Raw genomic sequence first — 25,811 nt, 5'->3', positions numbered from 1 at the left:
GCGGGCCATTCTTTTGCACAACTCCCATAAACAACTTAGATCTGTGGGGTGTGTGCGTTGGAAAACAGAGGTCGACCAATGGGCACCGACATCCTTCCCACATGGTTACCTTGTTTACTACAATGGCTGCAAAGCGCTCAGTTAGAGATGACAGAAAACCCGGAGATATGATCTCGATCCCCTGTTGAACCAAACCGGTATATTTGCGGATTAAAGGGGGCTTGCAGGGGAAATTTTGTTTTCGTATGGTGGTTAAACAATAACGGAACGATAACAGCGGGTTATTTTCTCACTCTGACGCACGTCGGTCTGTACCGAACCGAGGGGTGTTTGTTTACCGAGAGAAACTCCGCTCCAGTTCCCCTTTTAAACTCCAGTCCATATTTTGTTTCTTCAGCCGTAAAGTCCCCATGAGGAGCAGAAAGAGAGGAGCAGCATTTCAAGTTACAGCCGGTCAAAGCGAGCTTGGAGGAAGGGGGTGTGTTACCCACTGGCAGAGGAGGGTGTGCGGAACCCATTGAAACTTTTGGGTTGTTTTTCTACAATGAAGGTACTTTTCTGAAATATTTTTCCACCGGAGGATTGGGGAATACTGTGAAGTAGTCTTTGTGCGACAGTGCTTCGTGATTCGTGTTACGTTGCGGTCCCCGGGTAAGGTGTTTAGATGGTGATAAACAGACAGTATTCCTGGGTTGAGTTTTTTTTATGATTATGTGAGCCGTGCTCAGTTGTCGCTTTCAAAATGTCATAAATGCTCGTTTGCTAACATTTCCCACTTGTTCTTTGTATTACCCGGCGGTCGACAAGACGTGTGGCTTTATAGGAAGATAGCACGTATTTTGCAACAAGCATGTTTTATTTACCCAAAGATCAGCGCTTGATCCGTGGTTTACTTTGCTTAAACTTTCCATATTGATATTGACCGAATTGCTGTTTAGCTTGCGGAGTTACTTCCAACGACTCACTGATCGTTGTGGATGAATGCGTTTGGCTGTTTGGTAGAGTTTGTCAAAATAACTATTTTTTTTAAACGCTGCAAGTGTGGTGACCTCTTAATGTTAGCGTTTCCCATGTCTTTTGTAGTCACTAAAGACATTTGTGTGTCAACGCCAAGCTCGTCAGCTACGTATCTTCACTTGCCTGTCACATTGTGCTCTTGCAGGAGAAAAGCACAATGGACAGTGGGCTACAGTACTGTGAAGTATTGGCATGCGTTATGCCTCAGTTGGCCGCTAGGAGTTAGACCCTCCCTCAGGCTTGTTTATGAGAGGACGAGCCTCCCACCCCTCCTCCCCTCCAGAAAAACCTGATGTTATGTTGGTTGATGCATTCTTATCTTTGTGCTACCCTTTTATCAAATTTAGCGATGACGGATTAAAGGAAAACTTTCTTATCAACCGCTAATTTTGTAATGATAAATGGCTAAATGGTATGATGGGTCATTGTTATCGCTTGCATCGTGCATGCACTGCAGGTAGTCAACTTGTGTAATAGCTTGAAGTGGAACTGATTTAAAATTGTAATTACGTTTTGGAAGATGCTGACATTAAACCCACATTTATACATCCCTTTCACCATGGCACACACAAACAAAACAAAAAACATGCATACAATCACTAATGCAACACGCACACACACACACCTTCTCTTGCCTCAAATAACCTGTGGCCTCTTGAAATGTTTTTTTTCCTTTTTCTGTTTCATCTATTACTCTGTTTTGGTCCACTGTGCTTTGTACTAAGTTAGTTGTGTTCTGGTTTCAGTTGCCAAACTAATTCAAGATTCAAAGGTTGATTCATCATCACATACTTCACGTACCATTACAATGAGCAGTGAATTTTTTTTTTTTTTGCAAACCCTAAACTGCAGCAAGGAAACATAGTTAATGCGCTTTTGATTTTATCATCTGTTTTTGGGTTGTATACATGTTTTATGTTTTGTGCAGCAAGCTTCCATCTGAGTGACAGTACATATGCTTAATTTCCTTACCAAAACTTCAAGACGCCAGGTAGTGAGGAGGTCGAGGGTCAGTTACACTATCTTAAAACCCATTTTTACACCTGTACAATTTGCATATCTACATATCTCCACCTTTTTCCCATTTTTATAAATGTATGTCCAAATTAATGGGATGGTCAAGGCACTACACAAAGTTGTTAATAAAAATATTGGCACAGCATTCAAATCAACCTTTCTTTCTTTCTTTCTTCCATTCTTCCTTTCATCTTTTTTCTGTCTGCCTTCATCATTCTTTCACGTTTTCTGTTTTTCCCTCTTTGAAAGTTTTAAATTTGTTTTAAACATTCTTTTAATGTACCTTTATGCATGCTCAATAATCCAGGCAAGAAAATCAAAGAAGGTGAACTGATTCAACCTTCTTTGATTCTTTTAACATTTTTTAAAAATAATTTTTCAACCATTCTTTTTTAATTTTCAATGTTTCTTTCAGTTTTTCAGCATCCAGTCCTATCCTTAATTTTCTATGTGCGTACCTGCCCTGCAGCTCTTGCTGCATTCTGTGTAATTGCATTAGACACTGACCAGTACAGACAAAAAAAAATCATCTCTGGGCTGGTGTTGCCATGCTAAATGAAGCCTGTTGGAGAAACAGTTTCTTCTGTTGGCTCTCACGTCAAAATTCACCAAAATGGTTTACACAATTAATGAGAAAAATGTTAGCCTGTATGAGTGGTGAGAATTATAGGATTTCCAGGGAGTGAAGGAAAAAAAACAGTGCAGTTGAGTTTTTAAAATTGTGCAAAAGGAAGTTGAAACTGTGTGTGTGTGTGTGACATTGTGACTTACTGTATTTCCTGGTTTACTGCTGGGCAGTTATAAATGGGGAAAGAGGCCCGGAATCCAGACCCTCCTGCTACAAAGACATGAGCTGAACCTGCTGTTAAAACTTAGCTAGCTGGAGGTATTCAACACAAATCAGTCAATTATGGCAAAGTTTATGGCCGGACTTTCTTGTGGAACTGATATCAGGAGAAACCTTGCCTGTGTAGATTGCCAGCTGTTTCCTGCTGGCCCTGCTGACATTAGAAAAGGCTTGGAGTGGAGTGAATGATATAAAATACACCACAGAAGACAAAAGGCAACAGAAGAGCAGGACTTGTACCCAAAATCTACTTCAAACAGCATTGCTAGGGATTAGGCAGAGGACATCGGCTGATCTAGATGCTTAAATGCAAAACCCTGCTTTGGAAATGAGGGATTTGTGTGAGTAACATTGGTTAGAATTGTTTTGTTGTAAAGTTTACGAATTCATAATTTACTGATTTAAATTTAAGGTCCTTTTTCACTTATAACGTAAAATTTTGCTGACCAATATTTGTATTTTTGCTGTGATAGCTGCTCTATGCCACTTGAAAATGAGGGCCTGTGACATATTTGGGAGTAGTGTGACATGTCTCAAATTAACAGGACAATACAAGGCTGTGATTTCAGCAAAATTCAGTCAATGTTACACCTACACATAACAGACCAACTCATCGTTGGAAGTCTTCCTCCCTTTTCTTTTCCTTTTCTTAAGTTGAATTCCTCCTGCTTTTTCGTCTCAATCTTTCTCTTTCTCTTTCTCTCATTCACACTCCCTCCCTCTCTGTCTCACCCCTCCCTTCCCTCATAACCCGGTCAGTCTTTGACTGAGCTCCTAATGTGTAACAGGATATGGGTGCTCGGGTGCTCACCAAACCCCCCCCCCCCCCGCCAGCCTTACTGTAAACCACAGCATTATTTTCTGCAGAACCAGTGAGTCAGTGTTTGCTGCTTGAGGTGCAAGTTTGCATCATTTGCCAACATCGGTGGCCATTTCAAGTTGGACTATCTAAGTAGTGTTTATGGTCACATCTGTTTTTGAAAAGTTTATGTATTGAGAATGTGATTTGTCAGCCCCCTTAGCACAGGAAAGTTCAACATATAGGTGTGCTTTACTCTGGTTAGTAGGTTGGTCTGGTAGTTTGGCAGACCGTCTCTCAACCGGAGGGCCTGGATTCAGTTCCTGGTGTCAACAAGTATCTTCCCTGCAGAAATGTCATGACCCTTACTAGTTTTACTATATGTAGGAAGGAAAGAAAAAAAAGAATTTACCTCATCAATCTGTATTGCCATAAATAACATATTGTGAGTCCCAACAAAATTGCAGACTATAATTCAAATACACCTTTGCAGCTCAGTTTATTTGAAGCATTGTCATCCTTTCTGGCTTGTGACTTTCGAATCGCATTAGACACAGAAGACAAAGTTGAAAACTGTGGTCATACAGGCAGCTATTTCGTGTCAATGTGTAGAATTGTACAGATGTGAAGCAGAGCAGTGCTAAAAAAAAACAAAAAAACTGCCCTGTTTCTCTGGTCAGTCAAACGTTCCTGGATAAATAACTTTAAAAGAAAGATAAAGTCAAAGAGTTCATTCCGGTGCAGAGTTTAAATACTGTGCAGAGTTTAAATACTCTCTGAATGTGTCTTTAAACTTTTGCGATTGAACAAACTTGAACTGAAGTTCCTCTGTGTCTCTTTTTCAGCTTTTCTTTCCCACCATTCTGAATCCGTTGAAGAAAGACCATAGGACTGCCTGAGGTTAGACAGACAGACAGACAGACAGACAGACAGACAGACAGATAGATCAAAGAAGGCAGAAAAAAGAACGGACACACAGGCAGACATGCTACACAAGATCCGTCTAGGAAAGCGTTCCCCACTGGGGGCATTGGTGTCCTCCACCTGCCACTCACCTGACCAGGTGACCCAACGAGACCCGGAGGGGTGTGTGGCTAGTGTTGCCATGGCGATGGGACCAGGGCCACAGGCTGTTGGAAGAATTAAACTGAACCCTGGACAAAAGGTTAGGCGAGGAGGGCAACTTTTCGCATTTTACACATGTTGTTCCTTACATTACGCATGTAGGTTTTATTTCCTCTGTTGTCCTTCTTGGTGCAGTCCTTGATGTTGTTTGCATCTTTTGTCAAATTAATTTTGTTTATCTCATTTGTCGTACCTGTGCGCCCACATGCTAATAGAGAGCTTGTTCATAAATTCACGCAGCACATGCCATCGCTGACAGACCCCGTATTCTTCTATCTGGATGTACTACGTGCTGTCAAACACACACATGCACACGCACACACACTGAGTTGTTTCTTGCCCAGGACTTTCCAGTTTTCCAGATTACCTCACCTTCTCTCACCCCCCCCCCCCCCGTATTCCCGCTCAGGTGTACTTGCTGTGCAGAGGCCATGAGCATGCAGGGGTGGTTGAGCAACACAACCATGTGGATGACCAGGTGTCCATCTTTCTGCCCATCTTGGGACAACATGTCGTGAGAAAGACAGAGGATGTGAGGACCTCCCCCTCCACCCCTCCACTCTCCTCCTCCTTGTCCTCTACAGACCACCAGACCAGTGGCAGACCCCATACAGTCTCCTCCTGCGTTGATGTTCCCAGGAGGTAAGAGACCAGACCAACGGATGAGTCATAAATGGTAAACGGGTGTGTGTGTGTGTGTGTGTGTGTGTGTGTGTGTGTGTGTGTGTGTGTGTGTGTGTTTGTTTGTAAGCACAGAACCAGAATGTTCTTGTTTCTACATGTTTGTCAGTCGTTAACATTGTCTTACACGTGTGTGTGTGTGTGTGTGTATGTGCCTGGAATGTTTTCCTTTTTTTCTCACGCTCCTGTATGTTGTCCGTCTGTCTTGTCTGTCTGTCTGTCTGTCTGTCTCGCTTGATCCTGTGCATTCAGCCATGTACGCAAAATCTTAATTTGCTCTCTTTGTCTGTCTTGTTTTCCAACAAATATGCTCTCACACCCTCCTCTCTCGCTGTCTGTTCTAATCACCCCTCCTCTCCCTCACCCCAGTAGGAGGAGTCCAGAGGAGGTAGATATGGATGAGATGATGGCAGCCATGGTGCTCACCAGCCTGTCATGCAGCCCCCTGCTTCACAGCCCCCCACACAGAGACATACCAGCAGGTAAAACCAGGAATCATAGTAGCAGTGGAAATAGTAGAAAGATATATGTTGGAGTCGTAGGAGTCATAGTAGTAGTAGTAGTGTGGCACTAGTAATAGTTGTAGTGGTGGAAGTAATAATGTTGGAAGTAACATTGATAGTAGTACTAATATTAGTAGTAGTAGTAATAGCTTTAATAGTAGTTTTTTTTTGATTCCACAGCTGAAATACATTTATCACTGAAATAGGGGTGTAACGGTACGCGTATTCGTCCGGAACCTTCACGGTACTGACTCTACGTTTCGGTGCATGCAGTCATATTGAGAATACGTGGTAGCCTATGTGCGAAGATTGATGAAGGTAATGCGGAACCAATTTCACAAGCACGAGTTCCACCTGGAAACCCGTTAGCAAGTTAGCAACATGCCATGCTAAGCTTAGCTCCAGATAAGCTAATGACATTCAAGTGTAATGACATATAGGGGCTAGAGGACCCGCCTGCTTCTTTCAGATCAGCTGTGGGGGAACATTTCGGGTGTAATGAAGTTACCAAAGTTGCCAATTGACAAACTGCTACCTGCTACCTGTTTTCCTCTTGTCTTTTTTTGGGGGGGGGGGGGGGGGTTGGGCTTATTGGGCTTAAGCTTTGAATGTTTAAATATAGCCTAAGTGGATAACATAAGAGCTGCTTTTCAGTTTTGTAGCCGATTGTGACCTATTACGTTTTGTTTTTTATCAGCCCTACATAAAAATATGACCTGTGCGAGAGTGTATATTCACTTTTTACATTTTGCTGTTTAATACACTACAGGCTGTACCAACTGCCTCACGGAGGACTATACGACATTAGGTGGAACAAACTGTTACTTGTACTACTTACTGTCTGTTCATAATAAATGAAAAGAAACCCAGCCGTATGCATTTGGTATTTTTTTTTTTTTTTTTTTTTTTTGCTTTTTCCCGTTATACCAAACTCGTACCAAACCGTGAGGTCCAAACCGTGGTGTGAACCAAACCATGAATTCTGTGTGACGTTACACCCCGACACTGAAATAGTAGCGGTCAGTGGTGTCTCTGGCACAGAAAGCCTGGCGGGGCACAATAAACTCTTTATGTCAATGAAACTACACACAAACCTACTTGCTCAATGAATCCAAACACAAACACACCTCATCAATGAATGAAATAACAACTGCATGCATTAACATAACGTGGCGCGGAAGTGGAGACAAGGATATGAGTGACATCATCAATAAAGGCATTTGATCTCACACAACTGGTATATTACCTTGTTATACAGCATCACATTATACATCCAAAGTTATCAAGCAGCAGGAGTTAAATTGGGATTTGTTATGTGGGGGTCTCTGGTTTCAGGGTTGCCATGGGTGAACATGGCAAAATCTGATTGAATCATTTGACAAACTGTAAATAAAATATAAGAAGGTGAGACAACCCTCTGCTCTGAACACTAAATTGCTAATCAAAGTCATTCTAGATACTGTTGGCAGTGCACAAAACTACAGATGACAATACAATCTTTCTGTAAGTGCATTCTCCTGTGTATTTGAATCAGTGGTGTTGTTACCACTAAAGAAGAGGATAATAATACAAAGTAGTATGAATAGAACAGTCTCTTTAATAGTTACATTCATCTGGAATTAATTTACATTTTACAAATATACACAGGCTGCCAACACCTTTTCAAATTTCCAAACCTTTCCATGACTGTTGGTTAATGAAACATTTCAGACAACCTGCTGCAAACTATTTTGCGTTAATATCATTTTGTAAAATAGAAACATCTTTTAAGCAGAATATAAGAGCAAGTTACATCTTGTTATTAAACTTGTCAGTTTCTGGTCTATTTTTCTCCCTACCCTGCCATCCACCAATACCACATACTGGGTGGTTTATATCAATTTACAGTCACAGCGTTAAGCCTAGCAAAATGGCCTTGGCTGCTGCTATTGCTACAATAGCTAGCTAGCTAAAATAAGTTACTTGTCTGTCTGAGGATATGGTGAGTTTGCCTTGATTTAAAACTAAAAAACTTAAAGATAATGAACGACCATTATTGCCAGTTTGTAGTTAATTAAGTTAACATCTGTTTGCTAAAATACCAATGTTGATAGAGACGTGGTTTGGTGGGAATATCAGATGAACTGCATGGTATACTCCTGTCGCGCATGCACGTGTCAGACAGAGTGTCGCCAGTGAGTTATACCGAATTATGATCATGTCGTGCGATGGCGACATTTGGTGGGGTCAGGCCCCACCGACCCATAATGTAGAGACGCCTTTGGTAGCGGTGATACAATCTCTAAAAGAAAGCACATGCGGGACAAGTTTGCTCTCAGGGCTTTCTGTCAGAAAGTGTCAGGGCTTTCTGCCATTCATTGAACTTGCCTAAACTTAACCAAATCTTAGCCTAAAATCAACCTCCACCTAATCCTAACCTTAACCTAATGCTTACCTTGCTTTCACCTAACCTTAACCTAACACTTACCTTAACCTAACAGACAGCTAACCAGCTTATACCTAACCTCAGCCTCAACCTAATCTTAAACTTAACCTAACGCTCCTGCCACAAAGGCTTTCTGTCCGAAAACATGTAAGCTTTCTGTCAGACAGCCCTGAAGGCAAACTTCTCCCAGCTGCGAAGAAAGCACAACCTCTGACACCAATGGCAGGGCCAAAAAACAGAACCCATCAGTAAGTGTGTGTGTGTGTGTGTGTGTGTGCTTGTGTGTGTGTGTGTGTGTGTGTCAGTCCCTGACATGGAATGTGGTGGTGGAGACCTCTCAGACAGCGGCAGCAGTGGCTACTGGAGTGTCGGCCATGGCAACGGAAGCCCAGCCCCTTCTCCACCAATCACAGATTCTGAAGGCAGCCTGGTCACGCCCTCTGATGAGGGTTTGGACATGGAACTGGAGCAGGTGCTATTTGATGAGCCAGCTCCGAGGAGACGCCGGGTGAGGAGGGTCATATTTATGCTTATTCTTAACCGCAATCCCTTTTTGCTCAGTCCATGGCTCTTTTTAGTCTTTGTTCCAGTCTGTAGTAGTTTAGGGTCGGTCTCCTTGCATGGTGTTTCTGACATATTGAACCGCAAATTCCAAAATAAAAGGTCCCAGATGTTAACTTCTTGTCTAGGCGAAAACACCTCTAAATGTATTCTTCTCTTCCTTTCTCGTTTTCACCAGAACTCAGTGAAAGTGGCTTACAGGTGCTTGTGGCCAAGCTGTGGGAAGACCCTTACCTCAGTAGTGGGGATAAAGCGTCACGTGCGCACACTACATCTGGGGTGAGATAGGCGTTGACGTTGGAAGTATGATTATCTAATGAATGATCGTTGCTACTTAAGCACTTCTTCTACATCTGTGACTCCTTCCTGGTGCAGAAGTTTTCATACTTCTAGTATGCTCTTATTAGCTTTTTTTGTCCTTTATATGTTTTTCACTGAGGCCATCTGTCAGGTGAATTTCCATTTAATTAGAGTTTAGAAATGGCGTTAACATTTAAGCTTTTATTCATCCATCCATTATCCAAACCGTTTATCTTGCTCTCAGGGTCGCGGTGGATGCTGGAGCCTATCCCAGCTTTTATTCAATATTCAATCATTAAACAGCAGAAAGAAGACTTTCCCACCAAAAGAGACATCTGTCATTTCAGAAATGGTGCCAGTTTTAGTCCCGCAATGATTGCAATAGTGCAATATTGAAATTATGAGTTGACAAAAAACTTTGCAGAATATTAACAATTTGAGTGAATAATTCATATTTAAAAATCCGTTAGCCAAGTAGCAGAACATTCAACATCATGTATTAGTTATTCACAATGCAACATAGACATTACAACAAATACACAATTTACACAACATTCACATTTGCATACGTTTGCATACATGTGTAGTCTGCATCCCAGGCTTGGTGCATACTGATTCAGTCACTTACTCACTCATTCACACATGCGCATTTATGTTGTTTTTAATGCTGTTCCTTCCTGCACATGCTTTCATACATGCAGACTTGTACGTACACATGAATACATTCAGCACATACATCATTAAATCCAATCTCCTTTACTCCTTTCCATCACCTCCCTGATCCCACAGGCAGAATTCCGATCATGAGCGTTGCTCCCGTAGTGAGGAGGATTTCTACTACACAGAGATCCACCAAAAAGACCAACAGGCGCGCACCCTGCCTCCCACTCTCAGTTTCAGCCCTCTTTCAGTCCCGAGCATGCCTTGTCATGGCTATGTCCCCTCCCCGCCAAGCCCTCCTCATCCAGCCTGTGGCTCTCAGGGAGTAGGAACACAACCCGGTGCCGGAGGAGTAGACCTCCCCACAGATGGACCCCCCTTGCCAATTCACCTGAGCCACTCAGCCCCCTCCTCCTCTGGCATCTTCTGGCAGGTCCAGTCAGAACACTCCTACCAGGTATGGAGAATGGGAGGGGATCATTTCTGTCATTATTTGTTCTTTTAGGCAGATTTGTAATTTGTGATATTGGGCTATACAAATAAATTGACTTGACTTTTTATAAAGCTGTATTTACCCAGATAGAACAAACATAACTATACATAACCCTTCAAAATCTGAAGTAGTTTAACTGTTTCAAATGAATTGCACCCGTAATATGTAAGAATCACATTTCTCTTTTATTGCTAACAGGAGAGCATTGTTTTCCTTCTTTTAATTTCATACTCATTTTGTGTATTTGAGCCCATTGCAGTCTAAATCTTAACCTTGAAATTAGTTTCCTCTTCTGGGGAAATGTACTCATTCCACTAATTTCACATAGCTACATTTTTTCCCTCCTTTCATTGAACCGCTTACTACTGATTTGTTACATCTAGAGCAAGTCAAGAGAAGTGAGATTTGCTTAAGTGCTTCTAAAAAAGCCACACAGTAACTAACAGAAACTTGTGATTAAGTAATGACCAACACTGACTATAGTTTATTATTGGAAAGCAGATCTCATTCACTGTCAGTTGTTCATGTGCGTTTGTGTGGTTTTTGGCTGAGTCACTGTATACTTTTTTTTTTTTTGTGTGTTGATCACAGCACGGTGGCCCAGTGGTTAGCGCTGTCGCCTCACAGCAAGAAGGTCCTGGGTTCGAACCCCGGGGTTGTCCAACCTTGGGGGTCATCCCAGGTTGTCCTCTGTGTGGAGTTTACATGTTCTCCCCGTGTCTGCGGTGGGTTTTCTCCGGGTGCTCTGGTTTCCCCCACCATCAAAAAGACATGCATGTTAGGGTTAATACTCCTGTCTGTGCCCTTGACCAAAGCATGGCAAGACGAACTGGAGTTGGTCCCAGGGTGCTGCACGGCAACTGCCCACTGCTCCTAGCTACACAGCTAGGATGGGTTAAATGCAGAGAGGAATTTCCCCATGGGGATTAATATAGTATATCAAAATAAGAGAATGTTTGTTGTTGTTGTGTAACTTGTTTTTTGTGGTCCATGTTAGTCTTGTACACCTGATTGCCAGTCTATGTCTATGCCTATGTTATTCGTAGACGTAAATAAGTGAATCAAACACTCCATTCAAACAGATTGTTTTGCTGTGCCATTTAAACCTTTGTGTGCAGGGATGTAGCTCTGAACCGTACTAGAGGTACCACAGAATGAATTGTGCCTCACATCCAATGGCACACCGAAGTCATGTTGTCAACAAGCAGCTCTTAACAGTTTTTGCGCTGGTTCATTTAGGCTCCTACTCCGGTTCCTGTGTTGTCTCCTGCGGCTGCCAATGCCACCTCCTCTCAGTGGACCACACCCACCACTGGCTCCCAAAGCAGACAGGTAAGCCGCAATATTTGTGTCATCGTATTTGAATGTCTCCATCCTGAATCTCTCTCGGGTGCTGCGGCAGTACCTGAGAGCTCAACAAAGGGGAACCTGTTGCAAGAAGGTTTCTGTTTTGATTACAGATTTTCACAATTGCTAAGACCGGTCTCTATATACTTCCACCCTTTTCTCAAAACTGTAAACAGAAACCCCAGTCTTCAAACTACATTCACAAAACCTCTGGCTCTTCTGGCAAAATCAAGCAATCACCTCAAAACCATTTTATCTGTGCTCAAAATCAAACAATGCTTTCAGGTCATACACACAGCTAGTCAATATATAAATACTACTGAGCATTCATTACATGCTACATCACAAAAAGGAAAACACACTGTTCAGGGCATATAACTACAGAAAGAAAATGCACTCACCGGCCACTTTATTAGGCACACCTGTCCAACTGCTCGTTAACGCAAATTTCTAATCAGCCAATCACATGGCAGCAACTCAATGCATTTAGGCATGTAGACATGGTCAAGACGATCTGCTGCAGTTCAAACCGAGCATCAGAATGGAGAAGAAAGGTGATTTAAGTGACTTTTAACGTGGCATGGTTGTTGGTGCCAGACGGGCTGGTCTGAGTATTTCAGAAACTGCTGATCTACTGGGATTTTCACGCACAACCATCTCTAGGGTTTACAGAGAAAGTTCCGAAAAAGAGAAAATATCCAGTGAGCGGCAGTTCTGTGGGCGAAAATGCCTTGCTGATGCCAGAGGTCAGAGTAGAATGGCCAGAATGGTTCGAGCTGATAGAAAGGCAACAGTAACTCAAATAACTGCTCATTACAACCGAGGTATGCAGAAGAGCATCTCTTAACGCACAACACGTCGAACCTTGAGGCAGATGGGCTACAGCAGCAGAAGACCACACCGGGTGCCACTCCTGTCAGCTAAGAACAGGAAACTGAGGCTACAATTTGCACAGGCTCACCAAAATTGGACAATAGAAGATTGGAAAAACGTTGCCTGGTCTGATGAGTCTCGATTTCTGCTGCGACATTCGGATGGTAGGGTCAGAATTTGGCATCAACAACATGAAAGCATGGATCCATCCTGCCTTGTATCAACGCTTCAGGCTGGTGGTGGTGGTGTAATGGTGTGGAGGATATTTTCTTGGCACACTTTGGGCCCCTTAGTACCAACTGAGCATCGTGTCAACGCCACAGCCTACCTGAGTATTGTTGCTGACCATGTCCATCCCTTTATGACCACAGTGTTCCCATCTTCTGATGGCTACCTCCAGCAGGATAACGCGCCATGTCATAAAGCTCAAATCATCTCAGACTGGTTTCTTGAACATGACAATGAGTTCACTGTACTCAAATGGCCTCCACAGTCACCAGATCTCAATCCAATAGAGTACCTTTGGGATGTGGTGGACCAGGAGATTCGCATCATGGATGTGCAGCCGACAAATCTGCAGCAACTGCGTGATGCTATCATGTCAATATGGACCAAACTCTCTGAGGAATGTTTCCAGTACCTTGTTGAATCTATGCCACGAAGGATTAAGGCAGTTCTGAAGGCAAAAGGGGGTCCAACCCGGTACTAGCAAGGTGTACCTAATAAAGTGGCCAGTGAGTGTATGCTTATTGTGTATAATAAATGCATAATGGATTTTCATAAAAGATGTATATTCAAAACTTAGTACAGTTAACATATTGTATACTGTAAGTACTGCAAGCAATGCAGCAGCACTTGCATAAAAATACAGTACTGCAAAAGGCCAAAGGACAAAGAAAGACATCTAAATGAAAAGCACATTACAGTACACTGTAAAATGCTATGCAACTGCAAAATCAAAATCAGTGAGAGAGTCATTCTGCCTCAGTCCCATGTCTTTGTGCTGGGTCAGGCCAGAAGACACCATCTACATCACAGGCAACATTTTCTCTTGCCAGGCAACAGGGGAAAATCCATTTGGTGTGCCGGATCCAGCCTTAAGAGGACTCTACACCTATATCACCACAGGCCAAATCCATTGCCTGTTGGAGGTTTTCGCTGGTATAGGGTTTTGGGCATAGACCCTCCACTGCCATGCAGAGAAAAACTCTTCTACTGGTTTGAGGAAAGGGCATTATGGTGGAAGACAAAAGTTTACTGTGATTGAGGTTGAACCACTCCTGTATCCATACACCATGTAGAAAACCGATGTTGTCCCAAGCCCATTTAGGATTTTATAAGGCAGCAGAAGCACCTTGAAGACTGATCTAACATGGATAGGAAGCCAATGAAGGGAGGCAAGAATTGGTGTAATATGGTCAAATGTTCTAATTTTAGTTAGGATTCTAGCTGCAGCATTCTGAACAATCTAAAGACTTTTAGTACTAGCATTTACAATAATTCAAGTCTGGATGAAACAAATGCAGTTATTAGAGTCTCTGTGTCAGCCATAGACAGGAAAGACCGAATTTTAGCTATGTTACTTAAGTGAAAAAAAAAAGGTCTTGGTGATTTCTTTAATGTGATTATCAAAGGAAAGGCTGGGATCAAACGTAACACCAAGACTTTTGGCTGTCATGCTTAGTAACATCACAGAGTTGTCGATTGTTATCGTTACTTAATCAAATTACAGTGCTGCTTGAAAGTATGTGAACCCCTTGAGCAGTTTAGATGTATCTGTTGTTTTACCATGATTTTCTTATTCTGTCATCACCAGTTTTTATGTATGAAATGTCAGATATATGTTTATCAATTGCATGTACTTGTTTAGTGGGACTTGTTTAAGTAGCCCAAAAACTTCATGAAACATGGAATTAGTCTATGTGCAAAAGTAAGTGAACCCCCAGCTGCATTGGTTAAGTCGAGCAGGTAACAGACTCAGGTGAAACACATTTGGGTGCTTAATCATTTAAGCAGACAAATGAAATGAGACATCCTTGGGAAAGGGTTTGGCCTGCACTAATTAGAAGAGAGAGGAAACCAACCAAACCACTGTGGTCCCATACAAATCAACAATGCCGAGAGCAAAGGAGATACCTCAGGACATGAAGAAGAGGGTAGTGACAGCCCATCAGTCTGGGGAGGGCTATAAGACCATCTCCAAAAGATTCCAGCTCCATCCATCCACTGTAAGACAAATTATTTACAAATGGAGGGCCTTCAACATGACAGCAACTCTGCATAGAAGTGGACGCCCATCAAAAATATCACCCAGAAGCACCAGAAAAATAATAAATCAGGTAAAGGCCAACTCACACATCACCTCTAGAGAGTTGCAGACCTCTCTGGTAGCATCTGGGACAAATGTGCATGCGTCTACAATCAGACGAAAATTGAATAGCCATGACATTCATGGGAGGGTTGCTAGAAGGAAGCCTCTGCTCTCAAAAAAGAACAAAGCTGCCCGTTTCAACTTTGCCAGAGAGCACTTGGACAAACCAGAGGCCTTCTGGAAGTCCATTCTCTGGACAGACGAGTCCAAAATAGAATTATTTGGTCACAATCAAAACCAACATGTTTGGAGAAAAGCCAACCCTGCATATGAAGAAAAGAACCTCCTCCCAACAGTGAAGCATGGTGGTGGAAATGTGAAGGTCTGGGGCTGCTTTTCTGCTTCTGGACCTGGACGACTCCATATTATCCAAGGAGCCATGAATTCTCCGGCATATCAACAAATTCTTGACCAGAATCTCCTGCCATCAGTCAGGGAATTGAAGCTGGGACGAAAATGGATTATGCAACAAGACAATGACCCAAAGCATTCCAGCAAAACTACAAAGGAATGGCTTCAGAGAAAGAGGATTCGTACTCTGGATTGGCCCAGTCAAAGTCCGGACCTTAATCCAATTGAAATGTTGTTGCTGAAGAAGTTGGTACATACCAGATGTCCCTCCAACCTCTCTCAACTGGCTGAGTTCTGCAAGGAGGAATGGGCAAAAATCCCCATAAGCAGATGCGAGAGACTGGTTAGTGATTACAGAAGACGTTTGGTTGAAGTAATGGCTGCAAAAGGAGGAGCCACAAGCTACTAATACAAGGGTTCACATACTTTTGCACATGTTAAATTTTCAGTTTTTGTGAAATAAACCACCTTTGTTGAATTAAATAATGAAAATATATCTCTTTTTGTGTGTATGTCCATTATTTGGAAGGTGTGCTTTAAAATAAGCTTATTACACATACATCCAAATCCCAATTTGTAATGTTTTTTACAAAAACATTGACCATGTCTGGAGGGTTCACAAACTTTCAAGCAGCACTGTAGTGTCTGTGTCTAGCAGGGCCAATGACCAGCATCTCAGTTTTAGCCAAATTTAAAAGCAGGAAATTTAGTGACATCCATTTTTTCCACAGCAGCCAAGCAGGCCTCTAAATTAGTAATTTGAGTAATATCATCAGCCCTTATAGGCACATACAGCTGAGTATCATCAACATAGCAATGGAAATCTATTCCATGACTGTGTATAATTTGACCAAGAGGTGAAATATAAAGAGAGAAAAGTAGAGGGCCAAGAACGGAGCCCTGGGGTATACTATATTTAATGTCAGAGAATGTTACTGTAATATTATTATAGAACACACAATGTGTTCTTCCAGATAAGTAGGACTTAAGCCAAGAGCTAAGCCAGAGACACCAAAATTACAATTTATTCTGTCTAATAGTATACAGTGATCTATGGTGTCAAAGGCTGTACTGAGGTCCAGTAGTAGAAGCACCGAAGTGGAATCAGAGTCCGTAGCTAGTAGAAGATCGTTCACCACTCATGTCAGAGCAGTTTCAGTGGAGTGACAGGCCCTGAAAGCCAATTGAAAAGGTTCATATAGATAGTTTTCATATGGGTCGAAAGTTGTTGATACACAACTCCCTCAAGCACTTTAGAAAAGAATGGAAGATTAGAGACTGGTCGATAGTCAATAAGAGACCCTGGATCAAGGTGCAGTTTTTTTAAATAGTGGTTTAACCACAGATGTCTTAAAACGGCTGAGGACAATGCCAGTAGTAAGTGATAAATTAATAATGTCTAACATTGTAGGTCCCAGGAAAGGCCAGAGGTCTTTAACAAGTTTTGCTGGTAAAGGGTCAAGTAGGCAAGTAGTTGGTTTAGGAGCGACACGAGCTTAGTCAAAATATCAAAAGAGATGGTCTCAAAAGCTGTAATAATAGGGACTATCAGTAACTCATTGTATAGATATGAATTTGGTAAAACAAGATCTGCAGGGGTAGGTGGATTTGAAGAACTAGTTTTGTTTATGATATCATCAACCTTATTGCAGAAAAAGTCTAGAAACTCATGGGCTGTGAATGGTGAGCAGCTAATAGACGGCTGCTTTTTAGTAAGTTTAGATACAGTGTCAAGGAGAAATCTAGGTTTATGTTTGTTAATATTGATTAAGCAAGAGAGATACCCTGCTTTTACAGCAGATAAAGCATGCTTGGATTTCAATAAACAGTCATGCCAAGATAGATTAAAAAGCTTCCCATTTTGATTTTCGCCATTTATGTTCCAGTCTCCTGCAGGCCCGCTTAAGATTACATGTCTCATCATTAAATCAGGGTGTAGGCCTCTTCAGTCACCTAACTCTGGTAGTGAGAGGTGCAACTGAATCGAGGAAACTAGAGAGGGCCACATTTAAGTCACTAGTGAGATTTTCAACAGTGTGTCTATACAGTGAAAGGAGCCAAGATTTCAGGCAGCTGCTGGCCAAATGCAGCTACAGTGGCCGGACCAGTGTGGCGAGTGGAAATTACATCTTTGCTGACATTAACTGGACAGGCCAATAATGCTTCAAATTTGATGAAAAAATTATCTGACACAGCAGATGTGGTTGGCAAGACATCCAGATCAGAAACAGCTAACCCTTTAGATAAAACCAAATCAAGGGTGTTACCACTGCATTGAGTCGACTCTTGAACAAACTGAGTGAACCCAAAAGTATCAACTAATGCCAGAAAGGCTTTACTTAGATATCAGCCTTATTTAGATGAATATTGAAATCCCCAAGAATTAGAATCTCATCAGAAGTAACGAGACCTGAGACATTCTCCAAATTCTTAAAGAAATAGTGAGTAAGAGCCAGGAGGTCGATAGAGTATCACAATCTGGACTGAGCCGAGTCTACTCGTGGCTGAGGGAGGTGGATCCAGAACAAGATCCTCAAAAAATTGGAATTTAGATTCAAGTCTAGAAGACAAATTGAATATAGACTTGTATATTAAGGCAACGTCCCCACCTTGTTTATTTGCTCGAGCTACATGGGCGTAAGTATAGTCAGGTGGGGAAGCTTCATTTAAGGGAAGGAAAACATTTAGTTTCAGCCATGTTTCACATAACCCAATCATATCGAAACTATGTTCTAAAATCAGATAATTTATTAGTAAGGGTTTGGTAGACAGTGATCTGATATTTATGAAATCAAATTTAAGCATCTTGTTGAAGTGATCAGTGCGGAACTTTAGAGCAACCAATGGGCAAAATATTAATTGGAATTGGACACCTTGTATTATTAGTTGACAATTTTGATGACCTACGCTTTGGACGATACGTGATCACACTTTTGATGACAGTAAATGTTTGATTCTGTAGTTTATTAGATACTTTGTTGTACATTTCACCACCACCAGTGGTATGAATGATTATTAGATTATTGTGATTCACACATTTAGGAGAGGAGAGCTTGGGGGCAATACAGCAGGATAGGGAGACAGTCTTAATGTTATAGACCAAGCTGTCAGTCTGATAATATTAGAAATTCCCTAACTAAAAACTCCACATCCACACTAGATTTGAACCTAGTAGGCTCTCTAATCACCTTCATCCTGCTGAATAAGTCCCTAATGTCAAACTAAACGTAGACGGCTATCTATATTGCTAGACAAAAGAATGGCACCATTCCCAGTAGGGTGAATGCCATCCGCTTTCAGCACGTAAGGGCAGCCCCAGTAAGAAGGCCAGTTATTAACAAAGCCAAATCCCTGCTCATTACAATAACGAACCAGCCAGCAGTTCATTGAGGTGAACCTACTATACATCTCATCATTACCCCTCATGGGTAAGGGACCAGAGACAATTAATTGATGCCGACACATCTTTCTGGAAAACTTGAGCGTCCTGACCAGGATGGCTTTTGTGATCTCTGATTGTTTCATCCTAGCATTATTGGTGCTGACATGAATAACAATGTTGCTGAAAGTACTGGTGCTGTATACCTGGGTTCCCTGTTTCTCCCTCCACGATGCCAGCACCGTAAGATTATCCTTTATGTTGGAGACTCTGGCACTTGATAAACAGTGAGCTAAAGCTGGCAAAACTAATCTGATATGGTAATGGAGTCTCCTATCACTAGAGTGCATTGCTTTACTCTGTCGACAGGAGCGGGAGAGGTATGCTGGCTGGTAGGACTACCAACAGGGCTGGTGAGGGGTGAAAACTGGTTTGTAGTCGGGAGAGGTGACTGCAGACCAGGCCACATGACCAGTGGCTTGCTCTTGCGAGCCTTCCCACGCCAGTAAACAGAGACAAACTCTACCGCATCTGCCGACAAGGTTGAGCTAGTGCTAACAATATCAGGTCTGCTGTCAGGGTCGGGGCTAAGGCTATCTGGAGTGCCCGTCACGCCTAATGTAATACTAGCTGAAAGAACTCACGGACACATCTCTCTAGTAGAAACAACCTATCTGTAACTGAGGAACAGTCACCACACACCATCATTTTAACAAGGCTGCTTTGACTGCAAATGCAATAGAGCTAACTGCTAAGCTAGGCTAAGCTTGAAGCTAGTAACAAACTAGGAATGAGAGGTTGCCTATTAAACATGAGTAATTTGAGAAAGATAACTAGAGAATCTAGCGATAAGTGAACCAAGCACAGAAATAGCTAAATCAGTAGAACAAAATGAAGAGGTTAGGACAGAATATAGAGACGAGGTAGTAAGAGAATAAACAGCAGTTATTGATCACACGAAAGCTGAAGCCAGAAACAGCTGGCCAAGGTGGCATGATGGTTGCGAATCCCTCGATTACTTAAGGCTGCAATAAGGGTCACGTTGCCACCATGCTTACCAGGGACTTACTCAATGGCACATTGACCAGTTATGTTCTGGCCTCTTCCTCCTTGTCTACCACTTCTTACACATACTCTTCCTCCTCAGCCGCTCAAATTGTTTCCATCCATTGTTGGTATCAACATTCAACTCACCTGTGCCACCTGTGCATTCTGAACTGGCTTATGTGCTCTTCAGTTGGTTTAATTACATAATTACAATTTACAATGCATAGAACCCCACACTGCCTCAGTGAATGTGTTCATCAGAGATCAGGAGAAGAAACTGTTTGTATTGGGCAGCTTATAGGTGTTAGTGGACATAGCTATGTAAGTGTGAAGCAGTGTGTGCTCATAAAAAGCATGCGTGCTCAAGTCAACCGTACCATGATAAATCTTAAATGTTATACAGGAAAACAAAATTGCTCCACTGTCTAGAAAAATCCAGTTCCTCTGAAACTGCTGGTCAGTCATAAGGTACACAATGTCACATGTTTGAAGGCTAACACTACATGAACGGTTTGCGATTTGGATTTCCCCTTCAAATAGTAAGACATTTTCTCTTTTGAGTATCTTTATTAGCTCTCAATTTCATGGCGGGAGAGCCCCCTGTCATCAAATGTAGGCTTTCTGTGGATCACAACAGAACAGCCTTTTGTGCCTCTCAGCGTTTGTTTACTATGTCTTCTAGCCGTAATAAATAAACTCTGGTGGTGGCGGTGGTGGTTGGGGGGGGGGGGGTGGTCAACTTGGGTAGCACAGTGTAGTTGTTTTTGTGTGATACGGTGATTTATGTCCTTCCCTCCTGTTGGAATTACTGGGACATTAACGAGGCAGTTCCCCTGCTCATTTGATCACATTTTCCATCACTGGCCTTCCTTTGTCTCCCATTCTCGTCCATTGACAGTGCAGTGTCACCTGCAGGCAGAATGCTGCAACTGCTAGATGTTTTTTTTATTTTTTCTATGGGATAAACAACACAAAACAGGTTGAGGGCAGTTGCTGCATCAGTGAATTCAAACAAAGCCTATTAACAGTAAAGAGTACTTTGTGTCATACATACATATATACACACATACATACATACATACATACATACATACATTAATATATATCCACTCATTCATAGATACATGCATACTTACATACAAACATATTCACTGTGAGAGGTAAGGACAAAGGGATAACCTATCTATCTATCTATCTATCTATCTATCTATCTATCTATCTATCTATCTATCTATCTATCTATCTATCTATCTATCTATCTATCTATCTATCTATCTATCTATCTATCTATCTTAAAGATGAATGTGTATTTTGAAGACCAACGCTGTGTGGCTGACTCTAACATTCTCCCTTATCTTTTTTTTCTTAGGGTGCATCATTTCGTGTTCGCTCAGTAAGTGTGGGAGAACAGTGGCTCCAGCAGCAGAGTGCCCCCATCAGGACAAACCCTTCCAGTTTTTCTCCCCCTCGCTCTCACGGACCTGCAAGGTCAGCAATTTGGTGTCATTAAATAATGTGCTACATGGGGTAATCCATCAAGACTCAGTTTCTTGCTTTCCATGCAAATTGACTCCTTAATCCCTCAGCATGATAAATTGTAATCCTCTGTTTTCTTATTTACTTCTTCCTTCACCCTCTAACCTGTATAGCCTCTCATTGCCATGCAGATTAAGAGAGCATCATAGATGAAATTGTCTTTGTGTTATTGTTCCTTTTTTTTTCTTAATTTCATGTGCTTTTCAAAATCATCAGTACCTTTTAACAGCCTCATTTGTGGCATGTATGTTTCCTCTCAAACCTTTGTTTATCTCTCTCTCTCTCTCTCTCTCTCTCTCTCTCTCTCTCTCTCTCTCTCTCTCTCTCTCTCTCTCTCGCCTTATACATCTCAATCTGCCTTGTTCTCCGTTTCTGTTAATTTACATCTCTTTTTCAAAGTTTTCTCTCTGTCCATCATGCCCCATTTCTTTCTAGCTTTCTTTCGAGCTTTCTTTCTATCCTCTTTTTCACAAATTATTTACTATTTTGTTGAAGCATTGTTTGACAACAGCAGTATTACATTCCACCATGTCTCTCTGGCTCCCTCTCCAGGCGGGTGCGTGGAGAAGCAAAGAAGTGCCGGAAGGTGTACGGCATCGAGCACAGGGACCAGTGGTGCACAGCTTGTCGCTGGAAGAAAGCCTGCCAGCGCTTCCTTGACTAAACCCCCCCCCCCCCACGGACGAAGGAGGGATTGAGCCAAAGGAGGAGAAGGAGAGAGGAATGGATCTCCACCCAGAGAAAAGACTGTAGCCAAAGGCTCAGGACCACACCAGATGAGCACCATTCTTCCTTGGTGTCCTTTTATATATATGTGTGTGTGTGTGTATATATATATATATATATACACACACACACACAAAATGATAAATCATTTTTGTACTCTTTGTTTCCGAAAAGTGCTTTTTTTATTGTGCATTTTGTCAATGTCCTTGTTTTAAAGAATCTGGGTTGATGTTTTGATGAACAAATTGTGGCAGCTATATGACCCTTTGACCTTTAACTGTTGGTCTTAAAGCACGCTATAGTGTTCCACCATTCTTCATCTAGAAATGGTGTGACCATTGGACTTGAACAATTCATGTATTACTATCGGTGCGGGGAAAATCGTAAATGTTTCAGTTGACAGCACAAATTTGCTACGAGGTACATAAACAGGACTCAAGGCTGTCTCATAGTGTTTGAATTACGGACTGCCAGTGCACCTGTGGTATGGCGATTAGGCCCCGTTCGTCCTCTATTACACCGTTCTCCTGTGTAGGTTTTATTGTACACTGATTATTATCGTGACAAAAAAGGAAGCGTAAAGCAGTTGAGTTGTCAACGTGGCAATTGTTGGAATTCGAACCATCAACCATCATCACTATGTACATGGTTTCATCTCCAAATGCTAAGCCTGTAAAGCCACTTTGGAGAAGAAGTGATCATCTCCTTTGCTTGATATTGAAATAGCACACAAATGTAATAGTGTTTGTTTTGATGAATAGGATTAGGTCATAACTTCAGTGATGGTTAAAAGTGCATCATAGGCTGGGTGTCTACAAACCACCTTTTTCTGTTCAGGAAACGTTGGCAGGATGCTGATAATTACACGTAGTTGACACAGCCTCATGTTAATTCTTTCAGTCAACTCGTCCTAGAGGATGTCACTTTTTCAAAAGTTGAGGGGATCCGACTGTTGATATTTCATCCTAGCGGGAAGAATCCTCTACCACTTAATGTAGTCGTCCCCCACTTCCGAGCCGGAATCCTGGAATAAGTAAAAAGTTAAAACTGAAGGAAAAAAGTTTAAATTAACTTCTTTGAGAGATCAAAAGCATTTCCTGTTGTCATTTGTGTTGTATGATCATGAATGTTATTTTGCCAACGTCACATCTAAGTGTTTTGTGTGACTAATGTTAAGATGTTGAAACGCTTGCCACAAAGCAACTAAAGATGGCCGCCGGGGCTTACCTTGTTGTTTTGTTAATGCTTAGTTTTGCTGCATATCAAAGGTATTGAAATTAGCTGATCCCCAATATGTTCTTTAGTTGCAGATATCTATATTTAGACTTTTTACCAGACACATTGTAAATGTCAACTCGCTTATCTTTCATTTCCCTGGCTTTCCTATGTGTCTTGCCTTTAAGGGTGCTTAGGTTATGAAGTAGTCGCCAACACAAGCCATTTCCATACAGCTTGGTTGGTTGCAGAATACAAATGCAGTATTAAGGGAACTGATAAGGAATCAGTTTTACCTGCCAGATTATTGCAAGTGAGTTTACTTTGAATCCTTTAAATATTCTACAATGTATATTATCTATAACAGATACTTCCTGAAGCTGCTTTTACAAACCTGTAGCCTTTATACATGACTGTTCTGAACCCCCCCCCCCCCCAAAAAAAAAGAAATTGGGAGTTAATAGGATGTTTGTTTGTGGAAAAAATATTTTTGTTTACAGAGCAGTGGTCACCACCCAAGCCTCTGGAGAGCTACCGTCCTGCCGGTTTTCACGCCAACCCTCATTTAACACCTGATTGTGCTGATTATCTGGTGACCAAGACCTTGATTAATGGAATCAGTTGTGTTAAATGAGGGTTGGAGTGAAAACCAGCAGGACAGTAGATCTGCAGGAGCAGGGTTGGTGACCACTGCTTTGCAGTAAACCAACGAGTCCTCAGAGGAAACACGATTATTATTATTGTTATTGTTCTCTTTTATTGTTCTAGATGTGTCCTATTACTTTGTGGACAAAAAAAAAGCAACTGTTGCATATTATACCATTTCTAAGATCCAGTCTTTTCTAAACCATTTGAAATGTTGATGTAGAAGTATGCTTTATAAAAATGGATTCTGTCTCATTTTGTATGGTTTTGTTTGTTTTTTTTTTGGTCCTTAGGCCTACTTGAAAGAAGAAAAGTTAGCATTTTACTACAAGCTGGAGTGTGTTTGTTAACTTTGACTCCCCGGGCAAACTGGGGAAAACTAGCCTAAGGAGGTAAATAAGAAATTACGTATATAGCAAGTAAGTAAATAAGTTCTCATGATCCTCAGTAAACACTGCTGAGACGGCTTGCAGCAATACACCAAACTCAAGCTGTGCTAACACTGGGCAGCTTCCCAACTGTAAGTGGCTGTGAATGCCCGTAACACTGTCCTTTTCCATCCCTCCGATAGACTGCTAGTATAAATAAGTATGGGATGTTTGAAGAGGTGGGAAATACCACTAATTTAGCCCTTTCTGGTGTGTATGTTAATCTACCAGCCCAGTTAGCAGGTTGACTAACATCATGGATCTTCCTTCATTGTGAGAATGTTGTCCAGTGTATCACACATGGCAAAATGTTGTCACGTCTTCTCTGGAGCAAACCGAGCCCACATAGACACTGGAATGAATCTTAAGGATGCCGATGGTCATCTTCACCCTGGCTCTTGTCCTGACTCACTGTGGTCATTAAAGATCCCATGGCACTTATCGCAGAGAGTAGGGGGTCCCCCAGTGTCCTGGCAAAATTCCCAACCTGGCTGTCTCCATCTGGCCACCTAATCACCCAGCTGTGTAATTCTCTCAATGATTCCTCCCTCTCCACCTCAAGCTGATAAGTGGTGAGCGTTCTGGTGCAAAATGGCTGCCATGCATCACTCAGGTGGGTGCTGCACATTTGCGGTGGTTGAAATGAGTTGAGACTTTGGGTGTCTAGATGAAGCGCTATATAAATGTAATCCATTATTATTATCACAGTGGTTCAGACCGTAGCCCCAGTGGCATCCCCCATCCCCAAGAGGAACATCAAGGTATCCTATGATCCCATGGCAAAAGACCTTTTATCTGATTGTTGTAGCTAGTGTAACTGGGAGATACTTGGTATGCAAGTACTCAATATCTAAAGCCTTAACATAACTTTATTTAAATGAGACTGGCCAATTTGCATTTCTGCGGAATTCCTTTTTGATAATTCTGACTGATCTACACTACCGTTCAAAAGTTTGGGATCACCCAAACAATTTTGTGTTTTCCATGAAAAGTCACACTTATTCACCACCATATGTTGTGAAATGAATAGAAAATAGAGTCAAGACATTGACAAGGTTAGAAATAATGATTTGTATTTGAAATAAGATTTTTTTTACATCAAACTTTGCTTTCGTCAAAGAATCCTCCATTTGCAGCAATTACAGCATTGCAGACCTTTGGCATTCTAGCTGTTAATTTGTTGAGGTAATCTGGAGAAATTGCACCCCACGCTTCCAGAAGCAGCTCCCACAAGTTGGATTGGTTGGATGGGCACTTCTTTGAGCAGATTGAGTTTCTGGAGCATCACATTTGTGGGGTCAATTAAACGCTCAAAATGGCCAGAAAAAGAGAACTTTCATCTGAAACTCGACAGTCTATTCTTGTTCTTAGAAATGAAGGCTATTCCATGCGAGAAATTGCTAAGAAATTGAAGATTTCCTACACCGGTGTGTACTACTCCCTTCAGAGGACAGCACAAACAGGC

At 41.8% G+C, this 25,811-nt stretch overlaps 1 protein-coding gene across 2 annotated transcripts; it reads left to right on the top strand.

The window, feature by feature from the left end:
- On the top strand, nt 1-24,178 carry znf395a (zinc finger protein 395a). 2 transcript variants are annotated; one of them, XM_056278588.1, is made up of 10 exons: nt 1-550; nt 4,526-4,845; nt 5,215-5,447; nt 5,859-5,968; nt 8,720-8,922; nt 9,154-9,254; nt 10,065-10,392; nt 11,668-11,760; nt 21,166-21,284; nt 21,885-24,178. In XM_056278588.1, the coding sequence occupies exons 2-10, from the start codon at nt 4,666-4,668 to the stop codon at nt 21,994-21,996; spliced, it is 1,479 nt and encodes a 492-aa protein (XP_056134563.1). In that variant the 5' UTR covers nt 1-550; nt 4,526-4,665; the 3' UTR covers nt 21,997-24,178. The 2 variants fall into 2 exon arrangements, with proteins under 2 accessions (XP_056134563.1, XP_056134562.1); XM_056278587.1 differs by having other exon boundaries at nt 136-550; nt 5,856-5,968.
- Nucleotides 24,179-25,811: the final 1,633 nt, after the last annotated feature.

Source organism: Lampris incognitus, chromosome 4 (genome assembly GCF_029633865.1).
Source record: "Lampris incognitus isolate fLamInc1 chromosome 4, fLamInc1.hap2, whole genome shotgun sequence".
Classification (NCBI taxonomy): Eukaryota; Metazoa; Chordata; class Actinopteri; order Lampriformes; family Lampridae; genus Lampris; species Lampris incognitus.
Note: the sequence above shows the minus strand (reverse complement) of the source record. Positions and strands in the feature narration are given on the sequence as shown.